This window comes from Pangasianodon hypophthalmus, chromosome 10 (assembly GCF_027358585.1).
Source record: "Pangasianodon hypophthalmus isolate fPanHyp1 chromosome 10, fPanHyp1.pri, whole genome shotgun sequence".
NCBI lineage: Eukaryota > Metazoa > Chordata > Actinopteri > Siluriformes > Pangasiidae > Pangasianodon > Pangasianodon hypophthalmus.
The window spans coordinates 2815219-2833250 of NC_069719.1; the positions used below are offsets into that span (position 1 = coordinate 2815219).

The window sequence follows — 18032 nt, forward strand, 5'->3', positions numbered from 1 at the left end:
TCTAGATGTAGATTTAGATCCCTAATGAACAAGGCAGAGGTGATAGAGAGGACATGAGGAAGAAACCTTGAGAGGAAGCAGACTCATTAGGGAACCCATGTTTCGGTTCTGACTGATAATGCGATTAAGAGTCATTACACTATACAGGTGTAAAAGAGTAAAGACAAACAGTACTGCGTGTGTGTGTGTGCATGTGTGTGTGTGTTGTATTGCGAATGAGAGTCCTGAGATGAGCAACAGGACAGTCTTTATGATTATAGCAGGAGGTACAAATCTACAGTATCCATGTGAGATGTTGCTCCATTGAGCAGTGCGTTAATTACACTACAGTGGACCTATAGAAAAAAAAAAACCACCAGAGGACAGAAATGTGTAGGTGACTGCAGGGGCGAGTGAGGAAATACCTCTGAAATACCCCTAAATGTCATCACAGCAGCACCCCAAGGCCTCCCTCACTGATCATAATGATGATACAGATTTCATATCGGTTCAGTTTCATGTGTGCAGGAGGAAGGAAAATGTGCTGAGCTTAGAATAAATATACAGAGCATGAACATCCTCCAGCTCCATATATGATTGTGTGCTTTTTTGTTGTTGTTGTTGTTGTTGTTCCAGCTGGTTTTTTAAGAATCTCTCCAGAAACGATGCCATGAGGCAACTGCTGGCCCCCGGCAACACGCAGGGCTCCTTCCTGATCAGGGAGAGCGAGACCACACCAGGTAACGAGAGGAACAAAAACGACAACGATCACATCAAACACGACACACTTCCTGCTGAAGCCATCAGTACAATGAACGCCATTTAATGGGTCAACGAGGAAGCACTAAAACTGGCAGAGCTGGTTTCTGATTCTGCAACCACATCAGGAAAATATGCAAAGCATCACACTGCAAAAAAAATAATATCCAGTCTTGCATAGAGATATATAACTGATCTAACCTTTCTCCTTGAGAGATAAAACGATAAAAAAAAACTTACGATAAAACAAAAACATTTTACATTTCAAGCTTGAAATTGTGGTGCTCTGCAGAAAATAACAGCAGATAATAGCAGATAATTTTGCTTCCTTTTTTTTGCTAAAAGAACAAGATGATTTTAAGCTTGAGTGAGTAACACCTCGAAATAACAAGACATATTAGATAAATCTGACATTATTGAAAATAATTTTCACTTGCTAAGGTATCATTTTTTTTAGAATTTAAGGCATCGTGCAAGATGTGAAAATGAAAGTTTATGTTGATGAAACAATGATTATGAACTCGAACAAGTCTGAGCTATGCTTGTGATAGCCGACTGCTTTTCGACAATTTAATAGCACCAATATTATAATTAATAAATAGTGAGAATATTTCTAATTGGACTTTATTAAGATCTAAGTCTGAATCCACTACCAAGATTTTCTTCAGATTCCATCATTCTTTACTAATATAAGGCTGAAAAAAAGCTTTTTACTGGCTGTAGGAATAATAATAATAATAATAATAATAATAATAATAATAATAATAATAATAATAATATCTCGCTAACTGTGCTTGTTGTAGGAAAATAATCAACAACGGTGCATTGTGATGAAGTGGAGTTACTGTTACCATCCTGAAGTTGATAATTTTCCTCTAACAGCATGTCATGAAGTGTTTCATTCAAGCAGCAATTTGCCAACAATTACAATTTTTGATTTATTAAAGAACAACATGTCGTACTTTTTATACATTTATAGTTCCATTTAATGCTGTGGAACGTCCACGACAAGTACGTTCCTGTTCTCAATTACATTAAAGAAGCTATAAACAGCCGTTCCTTCACCAGGACAAATGTTAAATAAACGTCTCCTTACAGAAAATTTCAATCCGTTTGTGTGGCGCGCCCGTCATACAAGTCCCTGTGAGTGAGCCGTTACTATAGAAACGATAACATATCAGAACGAGCGCATTAATATAAACCTGTGATTTGCAGCTGCACTACTGTCAGAGCTGCTGTTATAGAAAATTAATCAACGCTGATTCATTTCTGACCATCAGAATCAAGCAATAATCTGCGCTCTTGATAAGAAATAAAACGTACTTAATCTTCGTTCATGTGCTAGCAAAACTAGTGCAGAATAAACAAGTCAATAGCAGGTATTAGTCACAGAGTGATGACTGTGCTGGGAGTGTATGTGTGTCACGATTTGACAAAAAGTGTGTGAACATAATATTCAGATATTCCTGTTAAACTAGCTTGCATTCACTTTTGAATAAAGCAGTGTGAACTAAAACAGTGGTAGTGGAGTCTAAGAGCATGAATATTCCTCCGCTTCACAGGCAGCTTCTCTCTCTCTGTGCGAGATCTGGATCACAATCAAGGCGACGTCATTAAGCACTACAGAATCCGCAACCTGGACGCCGGTGGCTACTACATCACCAGCAAGATCTCCTTCACCTCCCTGTCCGAGCTGGTCAAACATTACTCTCGTACGTACCCCAAACACTAAACACTCCAGATGTTCAGTACACTGACTCACCGCTAAGGCTGTGTAGTTTCACACTGAGTGTGGAAAATGTTCTGACATGATTCACCTTAGTTTCATTTTTTACATCACAAAAACCTGCCATTTTAACAGGGGTGTGTAGACTTTTTATATCCACTGTATCTAGTCTTCTTGTACACAAAGGTAAAATCATGATAATGGTTAAAATGTTTGATGTAAAATTCAAACTAACATGATTATTTTCCTATAACAGCATGGCACAGAGTTTTTTCTTCCTCACTTCACTACACATTTAATAACAATGATCAAATTACAAGCTCTACTGGAAAATGCAGGTAGCTAGCTAGCTGCAACAGTAGCTATCGACTTTTATTGGATGTTAATGTTTATAGACATCTGATTATTTTATCTGATCCACTCTGTATCACATTTAGCATTAAGTAAGACACAGAAAGATGATAAAACATACGCACTATGATTAGATACACACACTAAACAAGAGCTGTCAGCTTCCCGTATCGTTCTTGCTTTATCACATAAAAGAAAATAATAACTTTTGTACAGAGTAGCCCTGAAACGTGTGTATTTTAAGGCTGAGTGTTTTGGAGTAGGGGGCCACGATTTCAAACTCTCACCCCTTTGTACACGTGTATAATGGAATAAATGTTGCAGCTTGAGTTAGATGCACTACAAGTCATCAAAGACCTGAAACACTTTGCTTGGTTTCCGTCAGCGTGTGGCTTAAACATGCATGCTGACACCCGTGTATCATTTCCTTTGTGATCAAACAGATCTTATTGTTCAAACCCAACTATTGTTCTCTCTCTCTCCCTCTCTCTCTCTCTCTCACACACATTCTCTGTGCAGGAGATGCAGACGGCTTGTGCATACGTCTGGTGAAACCGTGTCAGACACGAATGCCACAGAAGCCGTGGTGGCAAGACGAGTGGGAGATTTCGCGTGAGTCACTCAAGCTGGAGAGACGATTGGGACAGGGACAGTTTGGAGAAGTCTGGATGGGTTAGTACTAACTGTTTAAAAAAAAAAACCCTGAACCACCATTTTGTGTCTCTGACGGTTCTGTTTCATTCATCCAGGCAATGCAATACGGCCCACTGCAAAGCGAGATTACCCTAAATGTTTTATTCCTCTTACACTACACCAGCTTACCAATAATTACTATTGTTATTTATTAAAGAAAATCACACTGTACTTTTTAATCTGTTTATAGTTACATTTAATGTTGTAGAACATCCACAACATGACCAAACAGAGCCCCTTCACTCTCCTGTTTTCTTTTTTTTTTCTATAGATGTGGTTCATCCAAAGCATTATCTAGCTCTCTACATGATAAAAATGTATCTACTTGATTTGTTATGTAAAGCTGGCTATTAAAACAGTTCAATGCTTTACACAGATTGCAGGATCAACACTGCTAATTCTGCATCCAATTCCAGATCTTTACCAGCAGTGAAGTTCTCCATCCTGCATACATTTATTCCAGTTTATCTACATTTTATTTCTTGTCATTAAGTCTTTTGGAAGCATGGCTTGAATTTTTTACACTCAGTAAAAGTATCTGGCTGTGCTGGGCCGCCATGTTTTCTTTTCCGAACACACTGAGTTGGGGGTGGAGTGAAGGGAACTGGGGGCGTGTCTGTAAAAAGACAGAAAAAAAGCAGTTTTCCTAAAGAGGTTTCTCAGCTATATCATACACATAATGCCATTGCTTAGACTATTATTATTATTATTATTATTATTATTATTATTTTATCATATTCTACATATTTTCCAGGTTATTTGTACAAGTAAGAACAAAAATTTGACTATTGCACCTTTAAGAAATTGGACTGGAAATTTAAATTCTTTAACACTGATCCCATTCCATTCTTATCATGTTTACTTCCCTTCGTGTCCATTTCCCTCTAATGCTCTTGGCAGCGGTACACACCACAAAGCGGCTCGGGTTTAAATTTCAGAGACCCGCTTCAAGGTTGGGCTGCATTCAGTGGCGCCGCTTTGCCAAACACTGTTGAATGAACAAGTCGTGAATATAATAAATCAGATATTCACATGATAAAGAAATTTTTAGCACAGCCTGTCCGTTGGCGGACCGCCCTGTCTCTGGGTGTTCTCCTGTGTTTGTTTAAACGCCTCTGTGAATTTGTCGGTACTGGTCAGGAATCAACTTGAATCTCTATCACCGAGGCAAGCCATTTGGAATCGAATGAATAAGCAACAGATGTGAAGAAACACGTCTTAACCTGAGCACTGAGTAATTAGAGTACATCTCTCTTGAAGCTGAATAGGAATCGCCACACCTGGGAAACCAGAGGGCTTTTTCAGAACAGCAGGATTTCTTTAATCCTAAAAGTCAATTGTGCAAATAGGAATGTCCCTACATACAATTCATCCTTCACTTTTGTCTCACGATGTCTGGCTTGCCGGGAAACCTAGTTTAGTCAGGTTTATCAGATCAACTATGAAATCCAGATTGCTGAAATTTCAAGATAGGTCTGTGAAAATTACCTGAAAAACTGTTAAATCCAGATTATTCATAAATACAGTTTAGTAAATTTATAAGGTTAAATATGTGAGCTATGCTAATAAAGTATTTTGGAATGTCTAGGTTGTATAAACTGTATTGAGCTACCAGGAAAATGTAGGCTATTAAAATTCATCAAGCTACTTTGATTGTCCAATCTAGTTTAAGTAAGAAATAAAACACTCTTATAGGAAGTTATAGGAATTTAATCAACAACAAGGTGGTGTAATGAAGCAGAATTGAGTGAAGTTGCTGAAGTTGTTTTATTCCTCTTATACCACGGCAATTTACAACTCATTTTTTAAAATTAAATAAAGAACAGCATGTTGTACTTTTGTAATCCTCGTATCGTTACATTTAATGTTGTGTAACATCCGTAAATCAAGTTAGTTCGTGTTCTCATGTACGTTACAGCAGCTATAAACAACTTCTGACTGTGTTACTAACTTCTAACATGTTAGAACGAGTGCATTAATATAATATAGCTTCGCTACTGTCAGAGCTGCTAAAAATTAATCAACACCTTCTGACCAACCAGAATCCACTTTCACTTTTCATTAGCGCTGTGATGTAACTCTGTTGTAATTGTGGTGAAATTTATCAGCCTTAAATGGAAAATCTAGATTTAGAAAATCTAGATTTAGATTTGCTTTAATTAGGCTAATTGGGAAAACTAGGTCAGTGAAATTTATCGAGCTAGCTAGGAAAGCTAAGCTGGTCAACTATAACAGGCTAACAAAAGATATCTAGGCTACTGAAATACAGTGGGCTAGTTAGGAAAGCTAGGCTAGTAAAATCCTTCATGCTAACTGAGAAAACAGAGTAGAAGAGAAGTTTCAGACTAACCAGAAACTAAGTGATCTTTTGAAATCTGGGCGAGAATACAGTTATTAAAATATCAGTTTAATACAGTTATTAAAATAAAGGTATCTATGATAGTATCAGATGTATCAGTGTCTCAGAATAAATGGCAAACCTTCATGTATTTCCTGTCCCACATGAACACGCAGTGTTTTATTGTTCACATTTCTCAGATTATCTGACTGTAATCAGTGTGTAACTTAATCAGGTCACTTTGATCCTTTCATTAGCACTTGTTTGTTATTTAGCCTTAAACAGGATGCTGCAGTGTTGTGATGACAGGAATAATGATGCTATCTCTATACTCAATCTGTGTTTGGGACTTTTTTTTAAAAAAAATCTGGTATTGTCTGTGTCCCGTTCCAATCACAGCCAGTACGATAGAGAGCAGCATACAGTGGTGTCTGTACACATGACACCTAGCGTGTCACCTCGCACGTTTGAATAACAGGCTAGCACTTGGGCTGATTGTCTTGCTACATTTTGAACACTGATTTCAAATCATAATGCACTAAATAACAACATAAAAATGAGTGAATGTTTTACTTTGTTTTGTTTTTTCACTTCCTCAATATCATGTGATTAGCAAAAAACTAGTTAGCATAAAATTAGCTATGTAGTATGTGCTATGTAGTGCAGGAATAGCATCTTTCAGCCTCATTGTTTTGAATTATTGTTGTAATTTATCTAATAAAAAAAATTATTTCCACTGTAATGTTAGGAAATCTCACTGTAATCATAAAAAATATTTCATGATGCATGTGTAGCATCGTAGCAAACAAAACCTGAGACATTTCGAGCCACAATTGATTATTTATGTCCAGTATTATTTATTTGTTGTCAGATTTAACTATATATTTCATTATATATTTCATTGATTAATCAATAAAGTCCAAAAAACCTCCATACACAACTGTTCACAACTTCACATTTTTTAAAAAGGACAGCATTAAATGCCATATGACCCTCGATAATTTATTTAATTACTGAAACTGCTTGAATACGTTTTTATCCACTCAGCTTTTAGTCACCTCGTTTGCTTATCGTGGTATTCAGCACACTTGTGGTTCTCAGCTGTAGAGTTTTATTCACTCTCAGCTAATGTTCCAGTGAACAGTGGAAGTCAGCATAATCGCTACACAGCACATAAAATTCACACCGGTGAGCTTTGTGTGTTCAGTGAAGCCTCACACGTCACTGACGTGACCCAAGTGTCATGCACCTATCTGAGAAGTGGCCCAGGTCAGGATCAGCCACTCACTGATGTGCACAGAATCTATCCCAAAAGATAAAGAGTATCATCAGTGTGAAATCACATCGAGCGATTGAAAGCTCAAAAGTACTCACAAATTCATGAGACACCTTCGAGTGTCGAGACACCTCGACTCAGTGCTAACAGAAAGTTCAGTGCTATCAGGTGATCAAAACTGATTGCATTACAATCTTTATTTATTCTAAATATCTCTTTCTGTACCTTCATTTTTCATGTTTCTACCTGTCTATAATCCTGGAGACTTGATATACGTATTGTTTTATTATTTTGCATAGATCTAAAATAACTTGTATTACATTACTTCTATATGCCCACCCAGGTTTGTACAATGATAACCGGAGAGTGGCCATTAAGAGTCTGAAACCGGGCACCATGTCCATCAGCGCCTTCCTGGCCGAGGCCAACCTGATGAAGAACCTGCAGCACGCACGACTCGTGCGCCTCTTCGCTGTGGTCACGCAGGAACCCATCTACATCGTCACCGAGTTCATGGAGAACGGTGAGAGAGAGAGAGAGAGAGAGAGAGCGAGAGAGAGAGAGAGAGAGAGAGATTGTGTGTATGGATGTAAGGGCTGATATAAACCCAATATCATGATTATCACCATATCTCCTTACCACATAACAATTTATATCCCAGTATGCTGAAATTGCTATTTTGCTATGCTATATACAGTATGTCAATATATATGTGACGAAGAACAAATTGTTAATGCCAATCTATATTAGCGAGCTTTATTGCTTTAACTGGCTAATCTAGATTAGCAAGATTTATCAGGCTAGCTGTGAAATTGATCTCAGGAAGGTTTCTCAGTTAAAATGAGAAATCTAAGTGAAATTCTTCAGAATAACTGGAAACTTGAGGTTAGCAAAAATGATTAATCTAGGCTAGCGAAATTTACCAGGTTAGTCAAGTCTTAGAGCTGATTTAGGTTAGTGACCTTTATAAGGCTAAGTGGGAAAACTAGGATACTAATATTTATCGGGCTAGCTGTGAAATTGTGCTTAGGAAATTTTTTTTCAGGTACACTAAGAAATCTGAGCGACATTTTTGTCAGACTAACTGGAAAATTGAGGTTAGCAAATTTGATTAGCAAACTGGAAAATCTAGGTTAGCGATGCATATCAGGCTAGTTAATGCTAACGTGGGTTAATGGACTTTTGTAAGGCTAAATGGGAAATTTTTTTGGGTGGTTTTTGAAAACTTTACAAACTGGAAAATAACTATCTGGTGTTAGCGTGGTGTTCATCTGGTGTTCATCCGTGTAACTAAAACATGTAGCTGCATGTACATTATGTGTTCTGTCCCAGGTTGAAAAGGAGAGTATTATCTGTAGTTAAACCTGGATTTTGACCCAGTTTTTTTTTTTTTTTTTTTTTTTTTTTTCACTGCCTTTCAGTGTTTAGTTCGTCAGTCTAACACAATCCTCAGCAGGTCTCTCTGCTCTTTTTTTATTAACTCTTTTGTTCTACTGGCATTTTTAAACAGGAAGCTGCGGTGTTGTGTTAATCCCGTCAGGTGCTGAGATTATGGAGCTGTGTGTACATAAGTCATATATTGTTCTCTGTGTTGATCCTGGAGATTTCGTCACACTGTGTGTGTGTGTGTGTGTGTGTGTGTGTGTGGATGAAATGCAGATAAACAGAGAAACATAGACAGAAAGCGAGACAGAAAGTCAGACTTAGACAAAGGTATGTTAAGTGCTGCGTAAGGACTTAATAGCTTACATGTCCTCTAGCTAAGGTAGGGCTAGAACCTGTAGGCCTCATATACACTAACTATTGTACACACCCATATACATACAGTAGCTTTTTAGCTTTTTAGTGTATCAAATGAGTCTGTTATTTTTTTTTTAAACATTTTATTTATGCAAGATCTTTAATGAAATCCAGAGTGATGTTAACTCTAAGCAAATTTAGCAAATTTGATGCTTTATTTAGCTCAGCGTCAGACAAATCATAATTGAATTACTGGGAAATTAAAAGCATCAAAGTGCTGCAACAAGATGGTAGCTAAAGTAACATAATAAAGCACATCAAACTAACTAGCTAGTACATTAATACAGACAAAAAAAATTATATAAACTCTAGCTATAACATTTCTGCTATTTATACTGATGCAGCTTATAGCTAGTAGGGGTGTAAACCTTAGATTTAGACTCATATGAAAGGATTTCGATAATTACATTTACTGATTTACTTGCAAACGCGATGTGATATCATACAATACGATTCACTAACTTTGTTTGGAACCTGGGGTAGGACTACCATTAATTGACAAATGTTTTAAAAGTATCACAGTTATAGGTACATCACCTTGCTAACCTATCAGGTTAAGAATATGAATTAGTTTTTTGTCATTTTTTTTAAATGAATCAATTCATGATTGTTGCTTCGATTCATTTCAATCACTGCCATTTAAATCGATGCATCGAGCCAAATCATCAGATCATTACAGTCCAAAAAAGGTGGGCTAAAGGAGGACTGGAACGTAGTTATGGGAGGTGGTAGCTAAGTGGTTACGATATTAGCCTCCTGATCGGAAGGTTAAGAGTTCAAGTCCCAGCACCGCCAAGCTGCTACTGCTAGGACCTTGAGCAAGGCCCTTAACCCTCAACTACTCAGTTGCATAAATGAGATAATTGTAAGTCGCTCTGGATAAGGGTGTCTGCTAAATGCCATAAATGTAAATGTAGTTATCATGCTAATTATGATAGTGTTCAATAGATCTTGCTTGATATTGCTGAAAGGACAACCAAAGGCAAAGCACATAAAGACAAAAAAGTCTTTCTTGAATGCTTTTTTCACTAAATTAAAAAAATATATATTATTTTAATCTTTTGATCAAGTGCTTTATCATAGTCCCAGGTGTTAGAAAATATGTAAAGTCCAAGCCAAGGTCTTCAAAAGGTTTCTGAAGTTCTCATGAAAAGTCCTCCACTAGGACGAAAAAGGATTCATCTCACCATTAATCTCTGAATATCACCAAAAATCTCCTGTCAGGATACAGAAATCCACCGATTTCCTGTTCAACTTCCTTATCTTAATCTTAAGCTACTTGAGTACAGAATTGCTGAAAGAGAAACTAGCAAATACAGTAAGCATGAGCCGTCTAGGTTTTTCCCTTTCCCCCTCCTACCTTTTTTTCCACCCTGTCTTTTGTTCTTTTCCCTGCAAAAAGCATGACTCCTCCCTCTTTTCTTTTTTCCACCGTCCATGTTGGCCAGGCCACGCCCTAATAAGGCTCAGCCAATGAACAAAGCACAGGGTAAAAAAAGTGAAAAGGAAAAGGTATGAATACGTTATGGAGCTTTATGTGTTGTGGAAGACTTGGCTAGAGTCATTATTCCTTTTGAAGAAAGTTTCTAATGAAGCACATCATGTTTGTGTCTTCAGGAAAATCTCAGCAAGTCGTTGACCAAAGTTCGTCTATAAACTGTGATGTTTTCTCTTCGCATTTTACGTAGAATATATTTTTTGAGACCAGCTAGCATCTTTGCTCTCTCTCTCTCTCGATATATTTAACTGCAAGGTGGCTGCATGTAGTAAGCAGGAGAGTTAGATCATCAGGTTTTCCACATTTCCTGGTTCTGCAAAGATCATCTGTAATTTTTACACAATAATTAATCCAGACTAGAAAACATACTGTTCCACCATCAACCAGATCTTATAACAGCACAGCAAAAGTGTTTTATTCCTCTTATACCACAGCAATTTGCCAATGATTACAGTTTTTTATTTTATTAAAGAATGACATATTGACCAAATTTCCAAATTTTTCCATTTATATGTTGTGGAATATCTCAAAACAAGTTCTCACTTATGTTATAGCAGCTATAAAGAGTCGTTCGCTCACCAGGACTTATTTTTCTCTTTTTACTCTCTCTTGAAGTTAATATGTTAAAAACTCATCTCTGTCCTGAAGACCTTCCTGAAAACGTAAAGTTACAGCTTTCACTGAGCTGATTCTGGAGACTCCGTCCATAAACTTCACCATATCAACGATTAGATGTTTTTTAAATTGGTTTATTATTTAGATTATGTGGCGCATCCACCATTCAGATCCCTGTGAATGAGCTGTTACTATAGAAACGATAATGTATTAGAACGAGCGCATTAAAACGTGATATTTAATGACAGTTCAGGCAGACAGGCAGGTTTAACGTTTACAGGGTTTGATCTATCATAGCTGGTGAGTACTTTAGTGTGTGTACTCACCAATCCCCTCCCCCTTTCCTCACACACACATGCACAAACCTGACTAGCTGATAAAGGATGCACCTGAATGCACACAAGACTATAAACTTTAACTTACTCATCATTGGGTCATGTCTGGTCTGTTAAACTCAGGGGATTATGGGAAATTTCCAGTTGTAAGATTGAAAAAAAAGGTCTGTTGATGCTTCATTTCCTGTCACAAATGTGTGTGGTTCTACAAAGACACATATTGGCTTCCTCTTAAAAAAAAAAAAGCAGCATTGAAGGCATTGTGTGGCCTTGAAGACATGTGTGTTTGTGTTGTTTAAGGCCGGATGAGGCTTGTGCTGTTTTTGCAGCCTCTAAAAAAAAAAACCATCAAAGCTAAAGTGACATAAACTGCATAGGTCATCTCTGAAAATAGCTACACTGAGACCGTCAAGACCACACCGTGACAATAACACACACACACACACACACAGGCTTGTCTCTAAAAAGGACATTCTCTCTCTCTCTCTCTCTCTCTCTCAGAATTTTGTGGTTTGTACACAAATAGCCATACAGGAGGTCCGCTACTATTGACCTAGACCATTACACACCCCTGTACTAAGAGAAAGCATATTTAGTTGTTTTATTCTAAAACTTAACCATTATGTTAGGATTAGATGTAAATCTTAAGTTGGTCCTTGAAGTATAGAAATGCTAAAAAATCTTGAACACGCTTGTTTACTTTCCTTTATTTCAACTTTCTTCTGTTTAAAGCTGTATAAAATTTAGAGGTATAATTAATCCATTAATTATCCAATGAACCTTTAAAGAACCCTTGAACAAGCCTTTTTTTTTTTATAACACATGTAACCAAGTACCTGTTAGCTGACGTATTTATTTAGTCAGCAAGTCCAATTTATTTATATAGCGCTATTCCAGACAGTAGTCACATAGCGCTTCAGTGTTCTTGGTATTGAGAAGAAAATATTCACCAATAATCTGGAATATGCACCACACACACTCCCCCAGTTATTACATACACTCTTAGGAAAAAAAGGGTTCTTCTGCAAGGGGTCTTTAAGGGTTCTTTGGATGATTAAAGTCTCTTAGCTTCCACAATGAAGGAGTAATACACTGAATAAAACAAGTTAAACAAATCAAAACTAGACTCTTAGAAAAAAAAGGAGGTTCTTCAAGGAGTTATTTGTATAATTAAGGGAACCCTACTTTGTCTACATACCAATTTCCCTCAAAGGGAGAACCGAAGAACTGAAGAACCCTTAAAAGTTCCAGATTTATACTTTTTTTTTTTGAGTGTATCATATTTTAAATGCCCACAACATTTTTTGCACAATGTAAAATGCAGACTTAAATTTTTAGTAGTCAACTAAAACAGTTTTGTAATCTACTTCAATTTTCAATCTTTTACAAGAAGGTGTTAGATGTTAGTAATAAACTTTAAACTTTTAGTAATTGTAGTAATTTACTTAACATAATCAACACAGTTCTAAACTTCAGTGGTTAGTAATCTACTTCAATGTTTATAATCTTTTTAAAAGTTCAGTAATCCACTACAGATTTTAGACATCAACCTCAACTTTTAGTAATTAACTCCAAATTTTACTAATCAAGATACATTTGTAGTAATCTACTTCAATTTTTTTAGTAATCTACTTCAATTTTTTTAGTAATCTACTTCAATTTTTTTTGTAATCTACTTCAATTTTTAGAAAGCTACTCAACTTTTTAGTAATCTACTTCCAATTTTAGTAATCAACATAAATGTTTAGTAATCTGCTCAAATTTTTATTAATTACTTCAAATTTTAGTAATCTACCTCAAATTTTAAGGCTCTACTTTGGTTTTTAGTGATCAATTAACATAATTGTCTTCTAAATAAAATGAAGCGGCGACACTTTTCATGAATGTGTCGTCATTCAGGTACGGTACGTCCGAACTTTTTGACTCTATATTACAGACATGATGCTCAGGTTATTTTGACCAAAGTGAAATCAAAGTGTTAAAAATGACCAGTGTTATGAATCTAATATCTAAATCTAATATCTATGAATCTAATAGATAAAAAACAAAAAAGTAAAGTTATGAAATGTACTATTCTTTTCTTACTGAAAGGTGGATCTCGACGCATGGTCAAGGCTTTTAGGGCTCCAATATTCATTAATATTACTAGGAGATAAAGTTGAATAAACTTTAAAACTGTATTGCTATAACATGTAAACAGATTGTGTGGATCAGTGGATCATTATAACTGCACGCCATAAAAGTGTGATTTGTTGCCATTTATCTGAGTGAAAGAATTGTGGTGTAGTTGTATTACCCTTGTCTGCTTGTCTGCTTGTGTTTTCCTGTCTGCTGACATGGGAACTTGCCTCATTCTTGTGATTATGGGCCAAGTTAAACCATTGTAAGTGTTTTGCACCTAATGTGCATGTCCCTTTTCTGAAACAATCGGACCTCGTGTCTGCCCGTTCGCTGATTCACTTCTCTTTCAGGAGAGAAGTGCGCACTTCTCTTCTGGGAGAAGTCTGTGCAGGAATGAACATGACGTGACCTTTATGACACGCACACGGCCTGTAGACTCACTGCGGAACGAGAGAGACAGAACACGCTGTTGTTATTAATGCTAAGTAATCATAACACACTCACAATGAGAAGAATAAACCTGCACATCCCATAATAATAACGGTTGTCTACCTGAACAATATGCGGTTCTATGCTTGAGAGAATTATGTCGACTGCTTTGTAATTACGTACCGTATATTTTTAGGTTATAAGGCTGTTGCTGATGCGTGTTTGCTCGGGCGTCGTCATCTGTTTCGTCATTATCCCAGTCTCTGTATGCTTCTGACTGAATACAATCATAACACAAGATTCTATTAATGCTTTTTCATGACTTTACTGCTAAAATCATGTAAGCTGTGCATTTACTTTTCAAAGTGCTGCTCTGCGTGCAAAAGCAAAGCAGCACATAGTGCTGTGCAAAAGTCTTTTTTTTTTTTTAGTACAAACTTTGTTATAGATGTTTATTTTCTGACTTCTACATTATTGATTCAGTACAAAAACATTTTACATTCCAAACATTAGTTTTCCAGCACAAAATGAAATGTTACAGAAAAATGTTTGTATGTCAGTAAAGAAAGCAGCAGATTCCATAAGAGACACTTTTCAGATAAAAACATAATGAAGGCTGCTGGGTTTCGCTGCAGAAATAAGAAGCGAGTCGACAGTCAAAGTCTCCAGAAGAACTGTGGCTGCTTCTGCAAGATGCTCAGTAACACTTCCAGCTCATTTCCTTATAAAACTGCACACACTGCACCTCAGATACTATTTATTTTTAAAGCGAAGGATCGTCACATTAAATATGGACTTTGTTTCATTTATTACTGTTTACTGCTCTTTATAGTATTTTTTAAAATGTAGAAACATTTAATTTCATTATTTTTGAAGGCGTCTTTACTCTACAGCATTTCTTTGCATGTGCCTAAGACTTTTGCACAGAACTGTATGGTAAATTATCACTGGCGTAAGTGTTATATCTAATTATTTCCACGTTTAACATAAGGAATAAAACACTTTGTGTCATGCTGCTATTGGAAAATAATGCCTGCGAATGTTAGCACTCCAAAGTTGATTATTTTCCTGTAACAGCACATCCTGTAATGTTTGATTTCTCTTACAGCATAACAATTTACCATTTACCATTATACCATTTTTATTTATTAAAAAAGAATGTTATACTTTTTATCCATTTATAGTTGCATTCGATATTATGGATATTATTTGTCCATAAATCACTTACGTTATAACAGCTATAAACAGTTATCCCCTCACTTACTCTTGGACTTAATAAGACAAAGAAATTCAGCTTTCTACTGAGAAACTGCAAAAAAATTAAATTACTAAGAAATAATCTGTACCATGAAAATTACACTTAGCATCAACCACTAATCAAACTCTGTGTAACTGTTGATATGGTGAAGAAAGAAGACGTTTATTTAACAGTTATGGAAGGAGTCTCCAGTGTCAGCGCTTTGTAACAGTCATAGGTAGAGCTGAAACTTTAAGATTTCAGACATCTTCAGGACAGGGGAGTTTACACTTTGTGGTTTGCTAGTAACACGACAAGAAGAAAGGAAGGCTGGTGAGGGGATGACTGTTTATAGCTGCTATAACATAAGTGAGAACAGGAACTAACAGGTTTTGCGGATGTTCCACAACATTAAATATAACAATAAATGGAAAAGAAAATGTGTGACACATAGCTCCTTAATACATGAGAAATTGTAATCATTGCAAAATTGCTGTAGTATAAGAGGAATAAAACACTTCAGGACATGCTGTTATGGGAAAATAATCAACTCCACTTCATCACATCACATTATTATTTTCCTATAACAGCACAACACGGAGTGTGTTATTCCTTATTTATCTCCTGGTCAGGTGCTTTTGTAATCTTTATCACTCTAACAGCTGCTTTCTAATCCTAAAAAGCACACAATGGTCAGAAAAGTAATCAGCAGTCGACATACTTTTGGAAACTGAATCCTGCAGTACATTAGTATCACAGTATTAGTGATCACAACCACAGTGTTCCTTTAGTGCGCATACCGTATGTGTTGTCATGTGAATCCCAGCACATGCTGTTCTCCTCCAACCTCGCAACAAACGCGCCTTCATAGAGAAGCGATGTGGTAATCTTTTTGTTTAGAATAGACAATCGTTGCTTGTGTTGTTGTTGTTGTGAGCCTCTGCTTTTTCACCAGGCCTTTTCTCACTCTCTCGTCCACAGAGTGCACTCACAATAATCCCACATGCGGAGTCGCAAACGTGCACTTGGTAAGGTAAAGGTTAAGGGGAGGCGAGGGGTTATTGAGAGTTATTGTGTGCTGTTTTCTTGTATAAAGTCCATTAGCAAAGTTGCTAATTTTATAAGAGACCAGTTTCCAAAACACGAAAGCATTATCTAAACTTAGCATGATCTATCTTCCCATGTCGAGACTGGAGTTCCTCCAAGTGCTTTTTCCTGACGTCTTTTCCTCACTCCTCCTAAAGGAAGTTCCTAAGTGCAGAACGAGTCCTCTTTTTCCAACAAAATATCGCAGAAGTGTGATGCTTCACAACAACTGACTGCGGGATTTCCTGAGAATGTTGTGTTCTCCTTTTAGACTCTAAAGTTTTTCTGCAGTCTGGAAGACGCTTGGCAGCAAAATATCGTTTGTTAGTCTGCCGCCTCCCTTCCCTTCGTCTGTACATTTACCAAAACTTACCAAAACTTTGAGGGTCAAATCCAAGTTCATGTTTCTATAACTAATGAAATTCCCTCCTTATTTACGCCTGTTGGAATTGTTCTGCAACACATACAGTATTATCCTCGTTATTGATCAGTTACACCAGCTGTTTGTCTTATTTTGTATAGAATATAAAGTCTTGCATTTTCTCCTATTCAAATACACACACTCGTATTCACTGGCTCTGGATAATGGACTGCTAGTGTTCCCTAAATGTCAGTGCTAAGGTCAAAGGTCAGGTTTTCAGCATGGTTTAGTGCACAGCCTTTTAACTCTCTTTGTCAATAAAAATGTATAATTTATATCCGGAATTTATATATTTCTGTAAAGCTGCTTTGTGACAGTGTCCATTGTCCATACAAATACAAATCAATTGAATTATTCCCCATTCGTGTCACAGTTCCCATGGCAACAAAAGCCATGTTTTGGTTTCTGTTTGAGTCTCCGCCTCTGTCCTGTCATTGGTTGTTCCTCTATGGTGTGCACCTATACTATGTTAGCTCATTGATTAGTTTGTCTATGGATACCGGACAGTTTCGTTGTTTCATTGTGAAGTCTCATTCTTGTTATTGTGTGTGTGTATTGGAAGTGTATACTTCCTGGTTTTGACCCTTATCTGTTTCCCTTGTTTTGTTCTGACTTCTGCTATGGACAACGATAATGATTCATGGATTGCCCTTAATAAAACCTACTTCTGGCAAATACAAATGGCCTTTTTACATAAGGCGTCCCTCAGGGGTCAATCCTAGACCCGCTTCTATATAATCTATACAGTAGACAGTATATATTGGGCTTTGGAAAAGCACTATGCATATAAATTATTGCATATAAACTGTATAAACGATTAGATATTGCTTCTTTATATCAAATCTTTTATTCTGTTGTATTATTTTTTATTTAAATAGTTAAGTGTATATTTTCTTGAATATTTGTTAATAGTCTGATCTGTTTAGTACGTTGCATGTCATACATGTGTGCATTCTCAACGACAAATTCCTCGTATGTCTAACAAACTTAGCGAAATAAAGAGATTCTGATTCTTCTGAGTCTTACTGCTATTATTATATCTTACATAACCAAACCTTCATACGCAAGGATAACTGCGTAGCTAAAATATTTACTCCGAGAAATGTTTGTTTTTGTTGCAGTGGTGAATTTGACTGATAATGCATGTGTATGTGTGTGTGTGTGTGTGTGTGTGTTATATTTATAGGCAGCCTGGTGGATTTTCTGAAAACGCAAGAGGGCTCAAATTTGCAAATCAACACCCTGATCGATATGGCCTCACAGGTAACTCTAACACACATCCACTAGCCAATGAAAAGCAGGATATATCTAAAGCTCTCCATTAAATACAGCACCGCTTTACATTAATTAACATTAACTAATGAACTT

At 36.6% G+C, this 18032-nt stretch overlaps 1 protein-coding gene across 1 annotated transcript in view; it reads left to right on the forward strand.

The window, feature by feature from the left end:
- lck (LCK proto-oncogene, Src family tyrosine kinase) overlaps positions 1–18032 on the forward strand; it is a 40838-nt gene that overhangs the window by 15039 nt on the left and 7767 nt on the right. Inside the window, exons 6-10 of the mRNA XM_026944140.3 lie at positions 616–719; positions 2301–2450; positions 3335–3487; positions 7466–7645; positions 17851–17927. Of these exons, the coding sequence (XP_026799941.1) occupies positions 616–719; positions 2301–2450; positions 3335–3487; positions 7466–7645; positions 17851–17927 (664 nt within the window). The remainder of the gene's footprint in view (positions 1–615; positions 720–2300; positions 2451–3334; positions 3488–7465; positions 7646–17850; positions 17928–18032) is intronic.